The 18,972-nt window shown below is 38.8% G+C and overlaps 1 protein-coding gene across 2 annotated transcripts in view; it reads left to right on the top strand.

The window, feature by feature from the left end:
• Positions 1-16,805, top strand: part of reck (reversion-inducing-cysteine-rich protein with kazal motifs) — a 185,724-nt gene extending 168,919 nt beyond the window's left edge. For both annotated transcript variants that reach the window (XM_043688961.1, XM_043688962.1), the window contains 4 exons: positions 5,795-6,002; positions 6,472-6,545; positions 9,481-9,636; positions 14,950-16,805. In XM_043688961.1, coding sequence (XP_043544896.1) covers positions 5,795-6,002; positions 6,472-6,545; positions 9,481-9,636; positions 14,950-15,156 — 645 coding nt within the window. In that variant the 3' untranslated portion in view covers positions 15,157-16,805. The remainder of the gene's footprint in view (positions 1-5,794; positions 6,003-6,471; positions 6,546-9,480; positions 9,637-14,949) is intronic.
• Positions 16,806-18,972: the final 2,167 nt, after the last annotated feature.

Genomic DNA, 18,972 nt, shown 5'->3' with positions numbered 1-18,972 from the left:
GGAAGGTGCCGGGAGTGGAGGTTGGGTTGGTGGGGGGTGTGGACCTGACGAGGGAGTCACGGAGGGAGTGGTCTTTTTGGAACGCTGATAGGGGAGGGGAGGGAAATATATCCCTGGTGGTGGGGTCCATTTGCAGGTGATGGAAATGACGACGGATGATACGATGTATATGGAGGTTGGTGGGGTGGTAGGTGAGGCGATTGGAGGGGCGGGGCTCAAGGGTGGAGGAGCGGGAAGTGGAGGAGATGCGGTGGAGAGCATCGTCGATCACAGCTGGGGGGGAATTGCGGTCTTTGAAGAAGGAGGCCATCTGGGTTGTACGGTATTGGAACTGGTCCTCCTGGGAGCAGATGCGGTGCAGACAATATTACAGATGTAATATGTAGACAGGCCTAGAAGGGGCAAAGCCACTTTAGATTTAGTACTGGGTAACGAGCCTGGCCAGGTGTTAGACTTGGAAGTAGGTGAGCACTTTGGAGACAGCGATCACAATTCTGTCAGGTTTACTTTAGTGATGGAAAGGGATAGGTTTACTCCACCGAGCAAGAGTTACAGCTGGGGGAAGGGAAATTACGATGCAATTAGAAAAGATTTAGGAAGCGTAGAATGGGGAAGGAAACTGCAAGGGATGAGTACATTAAAAGTGTGGAGCTTAGTCAAGGGAAAGCTCCTGTGTGTCCTAGATAAGTATGTACCTGTCAGGCAGAGAAGAAGATATAAAATGCGTGAGCCGTGGTTTACTAAGGAAGTGGAATCCCTGGTCAAGAAGAAGAAGAAGAAGGCTTATGTTAGGACAAAATGTGAAAACTTAGTTAAGGTGCTTGAGGGTTACAAGGAAGTCAGGAAAGACCTAAAAAGAGAACTCAGAAGAGCCAGGAGGAGACATGAGAAGTTGTTGGCGGATAGGATCAGGGTTAACCCAAAGGCTTTCCATAGGTATGTCAGGAATAAAAGAATGACGAGAGTTAAATTAGGGCCAATCAAGGATAATAGTGGGAAGTTGTGTGTGGAGTCAGAGGAGATACGGGAAGCACTAAATAAATATTTTTCGACAGTGTTCACTCTAGAAAATGAAAATGTTGGCGAGGAAGATATAGAGATACTTGCATCTAGACGAGAAGAGATTGAGGCTCACAAGGAAGAGGTATTAGAAATACTGCAGTGTGTGAAAATAGACAAGTCCCCTGGGCCAGATGGGGTCTATCCTAGGATCCTCTGGGAAGCAAGCCTTTGGCATTGATATTCAAATCATCATTGTCTACAGGAATAGTGCCTGAGGACTGGAGGATAGCAAATGTGGTTCCCTTGTTCAAAAAGGGTAGTAGAGACAACCCTGGTAATTACAGACCAGTTGGAAAAGGTTATAAGAGATAGGATTTATAACCATCTAGAAAAGAATAATCTGACCAGGGACAGTCAGCACGGTTTTGTGAAGGGTAGGTCGTGCCTAACGAATCTTATTGAGTTTTTTGACCAAACGGGTAGATGAGAGTAAACCAGTTGATGTGGTGTATATGGATTTCAGCAAGGCATTCGATAAGGTTCCCAATAGTAGGCTATTGTACAAAATGTGGAGGAATGGGATTGTGGGAGATATCGCAGTTTGGATCAGTAATTGGCTTGCTCAAAGAAAACAGAGGGTTGTAGTTGATGGAACAAGTTCATCTTGGTGTCCAGTTACTAGTGGCATACCGCAAGGGTCGGTGTTGGGTCCACTGCTGTTCGTCATTTTTATAAACTACCTGGATGAGGGCTTAGAAGGGTGGGTTAGTAAATTTGCGGACGACACTAAGGTCGATGGAGTTGTGGATAGTGACGAAGGATGTAGTAGGTTGCAGAGAGACATAGATAGGATGCAGAGCTGGGCTGAGAGGTGACAGATGGAGTTTAATGAGGACAAGTGTGAGGTGATACACTTGGACGGAGTAATCGGAATGCAAAGTACTGGGCTAATCGTAAGATTCTTGGGAGTGCAGATGAGCAGAGAGATACGGTGTCCATGTACACAAATCCCTGAAAGTTGCCACCCAGATTAACAGGGTTGTTAAGAAGGCATACAATGTCTTGGCCTTTATTAATAGAGGGACTGAGTTCTGGAACCAGGAGGTTATGCTGCAGCTGTACAAAGCTCTGGTATGGCCACGCTTGGAGTATTGTGTACAGTTCTGGTCACCGCATTATAAGAAGGATGTGGAAGCTTTGGAAAGGGTGCAGAGGAGATTTACTAGGATGTTGCCTGGTATGGAATGAATGTCTTACGAGGAAAAGCTGAGGGCCTTGAGGCTGTTCTCGTTAGAGAGAAGAAGGTTGAGAGGTGACATACAAGATAGTCAGAGAGTAAGATAGGGTGGACAGGGAGAGCCTTTTTCCAAGTATGGGGGTGGCAAACACAAGGGGACACAACTATAAAGTGAGGAGAGATAGGTATAAGACAGATGTCAGAGGTAGTTTCTTTACTCAGAGTAGTAAGAGTATGGAATGCTTTGCCTGCAATGGTAGTAGATTCGCCAAGTTTAAGTGCATTTAAGTCGTCATTGGACAGGCATATGGACTTACATGGAATAGTGTAGATGGGATGGGCTTCAGATTAGTATGACAGGGCGGCGCAACATCGAAAGCCGAAGGGACTGTACTGCACTGTAATATTCTATGTTCTATAGATGAGGTTAATAGCAAGTATATTTTTCCTACGGTGCGAGTGTTCAAAACTAGGAGACATATTTTTAAGGTGAGAGGAGAAAGTTTTAAAAAAGCACCTGAGGGGCAACTTCTTTACACCCAGTAGTTCGATTGTGGTAAGAACTGCCAGAGGAAATGGTGATATAGATACAGCTCAAACATTTAAAAGACATTTGGATAGGTACGTGAATAGGACAGGTTTAGAAGGATATGGGCTGAGCACAGACAAGTGGGGCTAGTTTAATTTGGGAACATGTTTGGTGAGGACTAGTTGGATCGAAGGGTCTCTTTTCATGTTACGTGATTCTATGACCTTACATCTATATTCAGAGTGCCCAATCTGTGTAAATCGCTTTGCAACCTAAAGGTACTTGTTAATTTGTATTGACAAATGTTGTTGCTCAGTACCCTCATCAAAGTCATTGATTGTAAATAGCTGATGTTCAAATGCTGATCCTTATGATACTCTGGTTACAATCAGCCAACCTGAAAACGTCCTTTTACTACTCCTTTTTCTGATTATTAACTATTGTTCAATCCCATGAATCTGAATTATCTATACTAACCATTTGTGTGGTACCTTTTTTGCAAACCAAATGTACTATATCCAGTCATTACAATGTCTTCAAAAAAACTGCACATTTATCAAACACCAGTTCCCTTTCATAAATCCATGTTGACCATGTTTAATCATATTAAGATTTTCTAAATGCTCTGTTATCATATCTGCATTACAGATATAAAAATATCAAACTTATTACTGGTATGTTATTTGTTTCCTCTCTCTCCCTTGTTTCTTATAGAGCTGTGCTATGTTACCAATTCTTAGTAACTGTTCTAGAACTTAGGGAATTCTAAAGGATCAAAAGTGCATCCAACATCTCTGCAGGTATCTCTTTTAAAACCTTCGGATGCAGATCATCGGGTCACAATTCAGTCTTTATTATTCCTCTGGTATTCATATATGTCAATTTAAGTTCCTCCATATTGCTAGACCTTGGTTCCCCATTATTCCAGAATACTTTATTCCCTTTTGTGTGAAGGCAGATGTAGTATTTGTTTCCTTATCCCCTGGTATAAATCTCCTGTTTCTAATTGGTTCACACCTAGTTTTAAATGATCTCTCATGCCTGTAAAACTGTTTTATAATTTTTATTTTTATGTCTCTTGCTAATCTATTCTCCTATTCTTTTCTCTTTCCTCAGCAGTCTCTTGACCCTTTGCTGACATCTGCTTAATGCTCACTCATAGCATTCTTTTTAAGAACATTAAACCTCTTCCTTTGATCTATTGCTACTTTTAGTTCATCTTGTTAGCCATTATTAAACATGTTATATGTTGGGCTTGTTATATCTTAAAGAAACATTTATTTATTGCAATCTATTATTTCTATGGTCATACCTTTTAATGCAGTTTCCCTATTTACCTTCATCAATTCAGTCATCATAACTACATAACTTACTTCCTTCAATTTATGTTCCTAGTTTTAACTAAATCACTACAAAATGCTATCATTATTGTATCATTCTTTCTCAGACACCACTTTAAGGGTCATTATTTGACTCCTTTCGGACAATAGCAGATCAAAAATAACCTGTTACCTACTTGGTTCCTCAACACAATGATAAAGAAAACTATGTAGTGCACATTCTATGAACCTGTTCTATACAGTATTTGATTTAATTACAATTAAAGTTTGAATGATTACAGTATTGTCATGATGTATGTACTTTATTGCTTTATATTTTGTCAATTATATTTGGGTGCTGCTTTGTTCAAATCTACCTTTTAAGTCACTTGCTCATTTAAAATAATGGTGGAAAAATTGCTGTCAAAGTATCAACGAGGCTACTAGTGCTCACTACTATTGAAGTGCACCTACCAAAGTATAGGTAGATGGGAGATTAAATGTAGAAATCACAATGATGCTGTCAGGGATCCACTACTATGCTGTTACGTATGACTCTCCATTTAAGTGAATTGAAAGGTATATTTGCATGGTAGGTATGAGGTAACCTTGCTCAAGAAAGTTAAATCAAGTCATTTCAGGTCTAAATACCTTTTAATGACTTACTAAATGTAGTTACGATGTAAATTGTCTGGCGCTGAAAATCAACTGTTACAATCTGTCTCATTTTCTGCTCTCTCTTTCAATCCAATTTACTTTTCCCTCGTTACTTCTTCTGTTTCTGATTTTAAATTTGATTCACCCACTGTAATTTTCACTTTCTTTTCCAAAATATTGCATAACTCATTTCATAATCCTTCAATCTAAATGCAGCAGGCATGGTCGCTCAGTGGTTAGCACTGCTGCCTCACAGCACCAGGCACCCAGGTTCGATTCAACCTTTGGGCAACTGTCTGAGTGGAATTTGCACATTCTCCCATGTCTGCATGGGTTTCTTCCAGGTATTCTGATTTCCTCCCACAGTCCAAAGATGTGCAGTTTATTGGCCATGCTAAATTGCCCTTAGTGTGTAGAGATGTTCAGGTTAGGTCGGTTAACCATGGGGAATACAGGGTCACAGAAATAGGGTAGGGCAGTGGATCTGGGTGGAATGCTCTATGGGGGTGAGGCAATGTGGACATGTTGGGTTAAATGGCCTGCTTCCACACTGTAGAGATTCTGTGTTTTTAATTAGATAAGAAGATGGTTTCTTGCTCTGTCATTCGGTTGCCAGATGTCCAGTATAGGTTGGAAGCCCCTTTTATTACAGGCTATGCCCCCTCCCCAGTCCAAATTATAATCTAAATTATTTTGTATTATGGTTGTGAGATAGCAGTAAGGTGACTAAGCCAACTGAAATACTGGGATTTAAAAATAACTCCCTGTTTAGAGCTGAACTTAACTGACTACTCAAACTGTCATAGACTTGCTATAACCTGTTTTAATATCTAGTGTTAACCAGTTAATAAAAACGTTTGCATCCATGTTTAATGTGGTTTTAATACAATAAATTGGTCCAGTATTTTCAAAGTGATTGTTTTATGGTTTAGACTTCATGTGAGTAATGTTCATTTTCTGAATAACCTTAGTCATAAAATACAGTATTTCACATGGAATAATTCATTTTTATTGAAAGCTTTATTTTTGGTTTTGTCTTTCCTTTTAAAGGATATATGTAGGCAGCAGTCAGTCTGTGGTCATAATGGTGAGACCTATGATAATCTATGTGCTGCCTACTCCGATCGTGTGGCAGTGGACTATATTGGACGTTGCCAAGCTGTAGGCATTCTTCCCAGTAACACTTCTCACCCGGAGTGCTCATCTGTCACATGTTCACCGCTCCCCAAAAATGGATGCAAGCCTGTTACTCCACCCGGTAAAGAAAAAGTCTAACCTTGTCTTCTGTAGGACTGGAAATTAATTAGCTGTTTCTTTTTAAATTCTGCCATATGTTGACCTTCATCTCAAACTCCTATATATGTGGATGCTTCAACTGGATGTATTCCCATTTATGGCACTTGATGGTTTAGATGGAGAGAGTAGAAGAAAAACTTTGCATGAAGGATTGTATACCTTCAACTGAGCATGGTCTATTTGATACCCATTTAAATAAGTTGATGGGCAATTAAGTATGATTTATTAGAGACATTTGCTGCTCTTGCCAGATTTACCTGTGTTTTGTCCTGATAATCCTTTTCATTTGACTGCTGATCTGGCCAAGTTTCTCATATTGGCTCACACCAAAAAGCACTTCAGCAACTATTTTACAGTAAAAGATTGAACATTATACTAAATATGCTGCTTTTAAAAAAAGTTAGAATTGTCAAATTGTTGCTGCCTTCCAGGAGCCTGTTGCCCACTGTGTGCTGGAATGCTACGTGTATTATGGAGCAAAGATCAGTTGGACAGCCTTGCAAAGGTATTTGTAAATATAGAATTAAAAGAAATAGCTTCAGTTTACTTTAGAGTATAATTGACTAAAGTAGTTAGTCTCTGTCACGGTTGTTTCTAAATATTTCTTTGTCAAGGAAACTCTACAATTATTCATCCAGTTCTAGAGAACCTTTGTCCAAGCTTCAACAGAAGCAGAGTCAAGTCTTAGTATCTCTAGATAGTTTTCTCATGTCAAATTTTACATTTGTGGATATATCCAAAATTTAAACTGGATTTATATTGGCTATACTCGAGTTTCTTTGTGTTGTTGATGTAAAACAATATGCTATTTTATATACAGATAATTATATATAGAATAAGACCAACTAGTAACATGGAGAAAAGTCAATAAATTTATTGTAGTCTGTTTAATGTAATGTGGGTGGATGTCCATATGAGTTAATGAGATCAAGTGTGGTAAGTAAGATAGAAATTTTGCAGATTAATGAATGTGTACTTGCAAGTTAATCATATCAGAATTTCCCCAATGTTTTCAAATATGAAATGTACATAACTTACCTTAATAAGCCTTGTGGGAGCAGAAGCAGAATTTTTATCCATAAATATTGTATGAACAACTCACTGGAATGAACAGAGATTAATGTTTGACCTGATTGGTAAAAAGGCTGAATAATAAGATTGTATGTCTAATGAGTGTGAATCTGAGATGTTGCAACATGCTTTCAAAAGTGCTAGTACTGCAATTTTTCTTGTTCAAGTCAGTATTTCTTCACCCTTTGGCATGTGAGGGTATCCATGGAATTGAAGTACCTAAAAGATTAAGAACCCTGAAGACGTTAGCCGATGATTATTTTTGAACTTGTTTGAAATGTTAGTCAATTGTTGTGTTTAAAACATTTTGATGTGTACTTTTGATAATGTATGACATCCAAGATCTCCTTCTCTCTCTCTTTTTACCATATCTAAAGTTATCTTACTCACACATTACTTCTTTATACCTTTAAACTATACTTCTTTCTTTGCACTTGGAGACTTCAGTTATTAACTAACAGTTCTGCACAGTTTTAACTTCGGTTTTTCAAACAATTTAACCTCTTTGAAATATTAAATTTTTACTGTTAACACATTCTTGGCTTTTCGAGATCTGCTTTAAAAGTTCTGTTCAACTTCTCTTGTACTTCGAACTTAGCAAAGAATCTTTTCTGAAACCTTGAAATGTTTTAATCTGGGTTGGCAAAGCATAGCCTTAACTACTGCAAAAGCAAACTAGTAGGAATGTCCCCATCAGATCAGGCAGCATCTGTGGAGACAGAAACACAGTTAACATTTAGGTTATGATCTGTCATCAGGACCTGCAACCATCGATATTACCACGGAAATCCATTAATAACTAATGCCTCAGGTAACTGTGTGGAGTTTGCACATTCTCCCCGTGTCTGCTTGGGTTTCCTCCGGGTGCTCCAGTTTCCTCCCACAGTCCAAAAATGTGCAGGTTAGGTGAATTGGCCATGCTAAATTGTCCGTAGTGTTAGGTGCAAGGGTAAATGTAGGGGAATGGGTCTGGGTGGGTGCGCTTCGGCGGGTCGGTGTGGACTTGTTGGGCCGAAGGGCCTGTTTCCACACTGTAAGTAATCTAAGTAATCTAATCTAAATCTAAGTAACTAAAATAACTATTAGTAACGAATGAATTCAGTCACAGGAAGCCTTTTCCAAGGTGTCAGTAAACATTCCAGAAATTAATTAGCTTGGTCAAGAACATGTCTCTAATAAAATATTATAACTCATTTTGTGTTACTAATATTTAAATAATAACAGAACCTGTTTTGTAATTTTGAGGGTTGTACAAGACACTTTCTAAGGTGTTAATTTTAAGAAAGGCTTGTGATTCATTAAATTGAAACTGACTAAATTTGACATACCAACAGATGAAAAAGACCACCAATAGGGATTTGATATAATTGAGATGTTTACAACTAAAATGCAAGATTTTTGTTTAGAATTTTGCAGAATGCCTCCAAAATTTATAGAATGCCCTTAAGTTGCCAAAGTTGCATGACTATCTCTGATGCTTTGTTGCATTGTGCTGAATCATACCTTTTCCATTTCCCTTTGATCTGTTCAATGTCATTTCCACCTGAAAGACTGCTCTGCTGCTTCAGCCTCCTGGACTATGGTAACAATTTTGCATCTATATTATGCAGTCTCTCAGGATCAATGACCCAGGTCAGTCCTGTAAGTGGATTCTCACCCACTGCCTGTATTTCTTAGTGGATTTCCATCCCCTTTATTTAACAAATCATTATTTTCGATAACAGATTATCTCCTAACTCTGCCTGGGGATTGGCCAATTGACTACCATGCATTTGAGTGAAGGGATTTCTTCCAGCCATTCACATGAATGAAACCAAAACATTGTGCAGAACTCAATGGGAGATGTATTATAGATTTGATTATAAACATTATATAATCAGAGTTTATTAAAGATAACATTAACTTTGCTAGAGTGGACATTTATGCCCTGCTCCTAACTTGAGGCTCAGTTCTTTTGAGTTGGTAAATTACACAGACTCACTCACTCTGACAAAATAAAAAGATTCCAATGAAGGTACTAATTAATGACATGATCTTGGTTGTGGTTTTTTTTGATTGAAGGAAAGTTGAAAGAAAGTAAACTCTTCACATAAATAATTCCTTTGGAGTAGTGCGCAGATCTGAAATGTTCTTTGCTTATACGAATGTCATGATATTGATGAAACAAAATTCTCCTCTTCATGGTAAAATAGAAATGTGCTTTTCAGCTACTCAAGGCAAGTCCACCATTCAGTTGGTTAAAGGCTGATCTTTATCACAATCACAGTTAAAAATTTAAAAGCTTGAATTATGATTGTTTTAAATAGTTATTTACCACAAGAATACTGGATTATGCACTTTTTCATATCGAGCCTTTTTTTTCCTTACAGTTAAATGGGGGAAGACCAGTGTCTGTACACGACATCATTTATATTTTGCGTTTCCACGTTTCAGTACCTCAGTGTGATGTTTTTGGCTACCTAAGTATAGAATCTGACCTCGTGATCCTCATCATTCCAGTCGATCAAGATCCAACAACATTACAGGTATGTATATAAATATAATGTACACTTTTTACTTTGTGGTTAATATATTTTATGCAATGGGGAAGAGTGTATATATACAGTAAATGTTCTATGGAAAATCAGTTTTGTTTAATAATTTATCTGTGTGATTCAAAGTCTTCCATTTAGTGGGCATGATTTGTGCCTCAATTTTTTAAATGTGTTACACCTGAAAGTGCCCTCTTTGAGGTGTCCTGCCTCCAAACATGGGATCAAGAGAGGATGATTCAGTATTTTTAGCCTGTTTTGCCACTAAGTTAGATCTTGCCTATTAGTGTTGACAAAACAACATTTGCTGCCCATTCTAAAACTGATCTTGAGAATGTGGTGGAGAGTTCCCATGCACCTGGTGTCCTTGTCCTCTTGTGCAGCAGAGTTGTAGGTTTAAAAGGTATTATGATTATTATAACTTAGATGGGAGTTTATAGTCACTAACCAATTTGAAAAAGTTGCTTAAACCAAAAGAGTTTGAAAGCCACAGTCTTATAGTGCAATATAAGTACACATAGAACAGTACAACACAGGAACACACCTTTCACCCTACCATATCTGTACTGGCCACGATGCCATTTTAAACTAATCTCATCTGCCTGCATGTGGACTGTGACCCTCTATTGCCTATCTATTCATTTGTCTGTTTGAATGCCTCTTAAACTTTGATGTACCTGCTTCCACCATCTCTCCTGATGTGGATTTGCTGGTGTTGGAATTGAGTGTACAAAGTCAGAAGTCACATGACACCATGTTCTAGTCCAACAGGTTTATTTGAAATCACAAGCTTTTGGAGCACTGCTCCTTCCTCAGATGAAGTGGAAGGAAATGCTTTCCTCGATTTGATCTGTCAAAGGAGCAGTGTTCTGAAAGTTTGTGATTTCAAATAAACCTGTTAAGACCATAAGATATAGGAGTGGAAGTAAGTCCATTCGGCCCATCAAGTCCTCTCCGCCATTCAATCTTGGCTGATGGGCATTTCATCTCCACTTACCCACACTCTCCCCATAGCCCTTAATTCTTGCGAGATTAAGAATTTATCAGTCTCTGCCTTGAAGACCTTTAATGTCCCGGTCTCCACTGCGCTCCATGACAATGAATACCAGAGGCCCACCACACTCTGACTGAAGAAATGTCTCCTCGTTTCCTTTCTGAATTGACCCCCTATAATTCTAAGGGTGTGCCCACGGGTCCCTAGTATTCCTACCTTTTGGAAATAATTTTCCACCATCCACCCTTTCTAAGCCATGAAATATCTTGTAAGTTTCTATTAGCTCTCCCTTCCATCTTCTAAACTCTACTGATTACAATCCCAGGATCCTCAACCGTTCATCCTATGTTAGGTGTACCATTCCAGGGATCATCCGTGTGAATCTCCGCTGGACACGCTATAGTACCAGTATTTCCTTCCTGAGGTGAGGGACCCAAAACTGGATACAGTATTCCAAATGGGGCCTAACCAGAGCTTTATAAAGTCTCAGTAGCACATCACTGCTTTTACATTCCAACCTTCTTGAGATAAATGACAACATTACATTTGCTTTCTTAACCACAAACTCAACCTGCAAGTCAACCTTTAGAGAATCCTGTATTAGATCCCTTTGTACTTTAGCTTTATGAATTTTCTTACCATTTAGTCCATGCCTATATTCTTTTTTCCAGAGTGCAAGACCTCGCATTGGCTCACTTTGAATTTCATCAGCCATTTCCTAGACCACTCTCCTAAACTGTCTAAATCTTTCTGCAGTTTTTAGGTCAGAGTGGTACTAGAAAAGTACAGCACCACTCTGATCTGAACTCTGATTTCCAGCATCTGCAGTCCTCACTTTTGCCTAAATCTTTCTGCAGCCTCCCCACCTCGTACTACCTGCCTGTCCACCTCACTTCATATCATCAGCAAACTTTGCTAGAATTCCCACAGTCTCTTCGTCCAGATCATTAATATATAAAGTGAACAGCTTCGGCCCCAACACTGAACCCTGCGGGACACCCCTTGTCACTAGCTGCCATTCCGAAAAAGCACCTTTTATCCCAACTCTCTGCCTTCTGTCAGACAGCCAATCTTCAATCTGTTGGACTATAACCTGCTGATTTTGACTACCTCCTCTGGCAGCGCATTCCAGGCATTGACCACCCTCTTTAAAGAAAAACAACAAATTTCCTTGCACATGTCCTTAAATTTTCTCCCTTTCACCTTAATCCTACCCCTCCCAGTATTTGACCTTTCCACCCTGGGAGAAAGACTCCAATTGTTCACCATATAGAACATAGAACATAGAAGAATACAGCGCAGTACAGGCCCTTTGGCCCTCGATGTTGCGCCGATCCAAGCCCACCTAACCTATACTAACCCACTATCCTCCATATACCTATCCAATGCCCGCTTAAATGCCCATAAAGAGGGAGAGTCCACCACTGCTGCTGGCAGGGCATTCCATGAACTTACGACTCGCTGAGTGAAGAACCTACCCCTAACTTCAGTCCTATATCTACCCCCCCTTAATTTAAAGCTATGCCCCCTTGTAATACCCGACTCCATACGCGGGAAAAGGTTCACACTGTCAACCCTATCTAACCCCCTAACCATCTTGTACACCTCAATCAAGTCACCCCTAAACCTTCTTTTCTCTAATGAAAACAGCCCCAAGTGTCTCAGTCTTTCCTCATACGATCTTCCTTCCATACCAGGCAACATCCTGGTAAACCTCCTCTGCACCCGTTCCAGTGCCTCCACATCCTTCCTATAGTATGGCGACCAAAACTGCACACAATATTCCAGATGCGGCCGCACCAGAGTATGTATGCCTCTCATAATTTTATATAGTTCTTTCAAGTTGCTGCTCAGCTTCTGATGTTTTAGGCGAAAACAAATTCAATTTTGTCCAACCTCTCTTCATAGTTAATACACTCCAATCCATGTAACTCCTGGGTAAATGTCTTTTGCACACTCTCCAAAGTCTCTACATCCTTCCTGTAATGTGGTGACCAGAACAAAATATTATACTCCAAATGTGGTCTGACTAAAGTTTTATACAACTGCAACGTGACTTGCCAACTTTTATACTCAATGCCCTGACCAATGAAGGCAAGCATGCACTTAACCACTTGTGTTGCCACTTTGAGGGAGCTACGGACTTGGACCCTAAGATCGCTCTGTATATCAGTGTTCCTAAGGATCCTGCCATTTACTGGATATTTTCTTGCATTTGTCCACCCAAGATGCATCTCTTCCACACGTGGCTGTATTAAACTCCATCTGCTGTTTCCCCACTCAACTTTCCAACTGATATATATCCTGCTGTCCCCTTTGATAACCTCCCTCACTGTCCACAACTCCATGCATTTTCGTGCTGTCTGCAAACTTACTAGTCAGACTACTTACTTTCTCATCCAAATCATTATATATATTACAAATAACAGAGGTTCCAATGCTAATCCTTGCAGAACACCACTGGTCACAGGCCTTTAGTCAGAAAAGCACCCTTTACATCTACCTTCTATATTCTATGATCAAGCCAGCTTTGTATTCAACTTGCCACCTCACCATGAATCCCAGGCAATTTAATCTTCTGGACTAGTTTATCATCAGCACCTTGTCAAATGCTTTAGTGAAGTCTGTATCAATAATATCCATTGCTCTCCTTTCATCAATAATCTTTGTCACTTCCTCAAAAAATATTCAGTCAAGCTTGTGAGACATGACCTTCCCCTCATAAAATCATGCTGACTATTCCTGATAAGTACATTCTTCCCCAAATACTAGTAAATCCTGTCCCTAAGAATCTTCTCCAACAGATTGTAAGGCTCGTTGGCCTATAATTTCCTGGATTATTCCTGTTGCCTTAAACAAAAGGAACAGCGTTGGCTATTCTCCAGTCGTCTGGGACATCGCCTATGATTAAAGAGGATACAAAGATCACTGTCAAGGCCCTAGCACTTTTCTCCCTTGTCTCCTTCAGTAGCTGTGATAGATTCCGTCAGGGCCTGGTTACTTATCTACCCCTCCCTAATATTGACATACCTGAGAATATTGACATTCCCTTCCCTGATCTTACCATCACCCACACCCTTCTCCTCGGTGAATACCGATGGGAAGTATTTATTAAGGATCTCACCAACCTCCTCTGGCTCCATGCATAAATTCTGTCTTTTGTCCTTGAGTGAACCTGCCCTTTCCCTAGTTAGCATCTTGTTCCTAATATACATACAAAATGCCTCGGGATTCTCCTTCATCCTACTTGTTAAGGACTTATTAGGGTCAGTCCAGCCCTCCTAATTTCTTGTATGAGTCTTTTTCCTGCTTCCTCTATACTTCTCAAGGGCCTCCGTTTTCTAAACCATATATATATGCTTCCATTTTTTTGTTAAACTTTGTCATCTTTGTTTCTTGTCTTCCAAGGTTCCTGAATTTTGCCATCTTTATCTTTCATCCTCACAAAATATGCTAGTTCTGAACTCAATTGATGTGACATAACAGGGAAGTACATTCTTCTCATGTCTTAAAAGGATCAAACTCAAGGTGCTATGGGACATCTTTATTCTATAATCCTGGGACGTCTTAAAGCAATCTTAGCAATCTTTTCTGCTTTCCAGAATGTCATTAATTCCTCGCTAACGCTATGACATCCCTTTCACTTTAACAAATAAATTTTCTCCCAAAGCAATTTGTTCAGGCATCATCCTTCTGACTGCTGAAACTTGCATTAGCAATTTAATATTCCTAAGTATAAAAGCTTCAGTAAAACTGCTGAAAGAAGAAAGATAGTTGAAAAGTATTATTAATTTGAATATAAGGATTGAAATGAAGAATTGGCTAGGCAAAGCCTATTTGGATTGAGTTTAGGTATAGTCAGCAGACTACAGAGTGTACTATTAAACGTCAGTAGTTGAAGGTGAATTAGCGATTCTTTGATTACATGCAGAAGGATGACATTTAACCTAAGAAGCCTGTATTACCTCAAGAGTAATTTAGCTAGACTCAGTCCCCAGCATTGTCTCATTGTTATTTATGAGATCATTCACTGTTCAGGTTAGCTACCACATTTGTTGTATTACAACAGTGACTGTGTTTCTGGAGTACTTCATTGCGTGATGATGCAACTGAGGGATGCCTGAGATTGAGAAAATCAATATGTAAATACAAAGTATTTCTTGAAATTTCTTTGTTAACTTAGTATTGACAATTAGATTTTGTTCTTGTCATTGATTGTATGATCCAAACTGTTACAAAATGTAATCCTGAACATTTTTAAATGTTTATCTTTGAAAATTCTTAAATATTAACCACCGCTTTTGTTATTCTAGATTGAGGCTTGCAATAAAGAGGCTGAGAAGATAGACTCTCTCATACAATCTGGTAGTCCAACTTTAATGGCCCATGTACCTCTGTCAGCACTTACCACCTCACAGATGCAACTTTCATTAATGGATTCATCTGACTCTGCAAAGACAATCCTCTCCTCAGCTGCACTTTTACTAAGCCTAGTTGTTGCTTTGTCAGGATTTTTATGATTCAGAAAGATATTGCATTTTTTAAAATCAGGACAAGTCTGTATTTAACATGCTATTGTGGAATGCATGCTTAATGGCTGAACTACAACACCCTACATAGTAAATATAGAGCAAGATAAGCCAATGAGTTATACAAAATTTCAACTTTGGCATCTTCTAAATGCAAGTAGAATTCAAAATATATCTTTATACAGGCCTTTTTTGAAGGGCTTGGTTTATTTTATTTAAAATGATTGCAGTTTAAATTAGTCAGTTAGCTATCATGCATTTATTTCTTGGAACTGTTCGATATAGTTTATACCTTGATATGCAAATTGACATAAAATAGGGAATTGATTGAATTCAGTACTGCAAGATTTGACATGATGCAATTTCAATCAATATTGCATCAGTTTAAATCATGTATTAAGTTTTTAATCTAGAGCACAAGCGGGCCTTTTGACCCAACTGGTATGCATCAGTATTTAAATTCCACACAACTGAAATAACTAATAATATTTTTCCTGGAATCATTTCTTTTAACCTCCTCCATTACACTTGTAGCATTGATCCAAATTTAAGTCCCTCGTTTGATTCTTCATCTCTTACCACTTTTGCTTTGCAATTTTTTCAAAAGTTTGATCACATTGGTTAGGTTACCTAAGCTGCCATCTTTGCTGTAGTGTACATATTTCTAGTTATCTTCTTATCATATCTCTGAGATATCCTGCTCTCTCCAATGTGAAATTGACTTGTTACCATTTTCTGCTTTCTTCTTTTCATTTGTGTTTCCATTTATGTCAGCTACTTTGCCCTTAATACTTTAGGTCTTAAATTCTGCAACATGTTTCGTAGTCCTTTACCAAATTTTGTTCTGAAATTCCGAATTTCCTACATCCAGTGCAACACTTGTCTATAGGCATAACAATTTTTGGAAGAGTTTGGTTATATGTTTGAAACTTGATCTACTCTTAAATCTATTGGCAAATACGTTTCTAATGCTCCTCCTGTTTAGAATCTCTGGCAGTTTTTCGTCACTGATGTGAGCCTAATTGAGTTATGACGATATCCCAAGACTTTAAGCACACTTCGAATCTTGCAAGAAACTTTTTGAATTACCTCTATTATTGCAGCTGTATTCCGTTTATTTTCTGAAGGGTCCCTCTCTAGGTCTGGATAATTATTAATTTAAACTAGATCTGTTTAATGCAATTTACTTTCTACATTTTAATCGATCCAATGCTCCTTTATCTGCTTCTTAGAATTTCGTCATTGCCTTCATCTGTAGTTATAGAGATCAAAAACTTAAAGTATATATAATAATGCTAAAAGAGAAATAACTGGAAAAACTCAGCAGATCTGATGGCATCTACCAGTTGTAATAAAGGATCTCCGGACCTGAAGCATTAACTCTGCTTTCTGTCCACCATGCTGCCAGACCTTCCTTGGCTGTTTGGCAATTTTTGCTTTTGTTTATGATATCCGGCATCTGCAGTTCTTTGATTTGTTGTAGTGATGCTCTTTGTCCTTTACATGTCCCATTGTTTTGTTGACTTTTCTTTTGGAGCTCAATCTGTTGAATACTAGTCTTCTCTCTGTCAGGAGAAAGTGAGGACTGCAGATGCTGGAGATCAGAGCTGAAAATATGTTGCTGGAAAAGTGCAGCAGGTCAGGCCTGACCTGCTGCGCTTTTCCAGCAACACATTTTCAGCTCTTCTCTCTGTCAGCCAGACTGATTTGGTAGCAGAACTGAGGAAGAGTCACTCGACCCGAAACATTAATTCTGATTTCTCTCCGCAGTGCTGCCAGATCTGCTGAGCTTTTTCCAACAATTTCTGTTTTTGTCTCTGATTTAATGCATCTGCAGTTCTTTCAGTTTTCATTTGGTAGCAAAATTGCATCTGAAAGTTCTTAGTTCAAGCCCCACTTAGGGCTCAAGCACAATCATCAAGGCTGATACTCCAGTGCATTACCGTGGGAATATTACACTATTGAGGGTGCTGTCTTTTAGATAAGACAATAAACTGAGATCCCATCTGCCTGCTTAAGTGGATGTACAAGATGCCATGGCAATATTTCAAAATAAAAACAGCAGAGGAGTTATCCCCTGTGTCATGGCCACTATTTATCCATCAGTCCAAATCACAAAAAAACAGATAATGTGACTATTATCACATTGCTGCTGTGGGGGTTTGCTGTGCAAAGTAATGTTTCCTGATTAACAGCAAGTGACTGCATTTCAAAAATACTTCATTGGCTGTCAAAGTAGTGAAAAATGCTACTTAAGTGCTAGTCATCTTCTAGCCATTCAAACTCACTTTAAAAAAATAAAAAGCCCTCTTTTGCTTTGACTATTTCTCCTGGTTAACCTGAGGTTATTTTTATGTGACAACAAAAAGAAATTGCTGGAAAACCTCAGCAGGTCTGGCAACATCCTTGGAGAGAAAGCAGAGTTGACATATCTAGTCCAGTTACCCTTCAGTCTCTAGAACTCTCCAGTTCTGAAAAAGAGTCACTGAACTCAAAATATTTTTCTCTACTTTTTCTCTGCAGATGCTTATTTTGGACCTCCTCCTTCAGTAATTTCTGTTTTGTTTTCTGATTTCTAACATCCGCAGTTCTTTTTGTTTTTATATTTCCTTGTTTAGACTTACTGTTATTTATCTAAGCAACCTCTGTTCCTGCTGTGATATTTTCAGATGGCATTCCCCCTATTTCATATTGAACTGTTTTCTCTTTCTTTATTGTTTCAATTTGCTAACTTTACTATCTGATTAGATATTCTCGACATTGTGTGCTTTCGTGCTCCAGGTCCTTTATAGCATCCTTGCACCACCACTCACTCGTTTTCATTGAATTTAGTTTTTATTGCACAGGTACCCAACTCTTTGAATGCTGAAGAGCACAAACCCCTTTTATATTTGCAGTACAAAATGCTGGAAATTCCTAATGAATGTCATTCTGTAACAAATACTAAAGTTCTATATACTGACACTACTCAATTCTTATATTTTGAAACAAAACTGAATGAATACTTTTAACAATATAGGAGGAATGCTTAACCCTTCTTAGTACTAATCTTATTGTCTGCTTGATTTCCAGTAGTATGGTCAGAAATTTGATTATGAAACCAGGAAGTCTAATTTTGTATGAAGCATTCCCCGCACCAGTCCCAAACCATAACCAATTTTTCAAATTATTGACTGACTAACTCCATCCCACCCTGTTTCAAGAGAGCTGAATGAACACATTTTGTACTTAGCGTTTGAAAGAGGGGGCCAGAGATATTTGTGTTTATGCAAATCTTTGAAGATCGTAGTAGAAGTTGACATCGTTTTTAAAATGTAGCACTTAGAAAGCTTTACATGTAGCTTTACATACAGGTACAGAGTACAAAATGAATGAAATTATGCTGTAAGTCTTATGAATCACTGGTGATGTTCCAGCTGGGATATGCTTTGACTGCAAATCAAAGTTTAAGAAACACAGGAAGTTTATTAGAATAGTTCCAAAGATATGGAAATTCTTCATAAAAAGATGAAAATTTCAGGCTTTTTGCTCTCTGAGCAGAGAAGGTTACAAGGGTATATTGTATAAGTGCTGAAAATGTGTTGCTGGAAAAGCGCAGCAGGTCAGGCAGCATCCAAGGAGCAGGAGAATCGACGTTTTAGGCATGAGCCCTTCTTCAGGAATGAGGAAAGTGTGCCAAGCAGGCTAAGATAAAAGGTAGGGAGAAGGGACTTGGGGGAGGGAAATGCGACAGGTGGAAGGAGATGAAGGTGAGGGTGATAGGTCGGAGTGGGGGTGGGGGCGGAGAGGTCAGGAAGAAGATTGCAG

Source organism: Chiloscyllium plagiosum, chromosome 4, assembly GCF_004010195.1.
Source record: "Chiloscyllium plagiosum isolate BGI_BamShark_2017 chromosome 4, ASM401019v2, whole genome shotgun sequence".
Classification (NCBI taxonomy): Eukaryota; Metazoa; Chordata; class Chondrichthyes; order Orectolobiformes; family Hemiscylliidae; genus Chiloscyllium; species Chiloscyllium plagiosum.
Note: the sequence above shows the minus strand (reverse complement) of the source record. Positions and strands in the feature narration are given on the sequence as shown.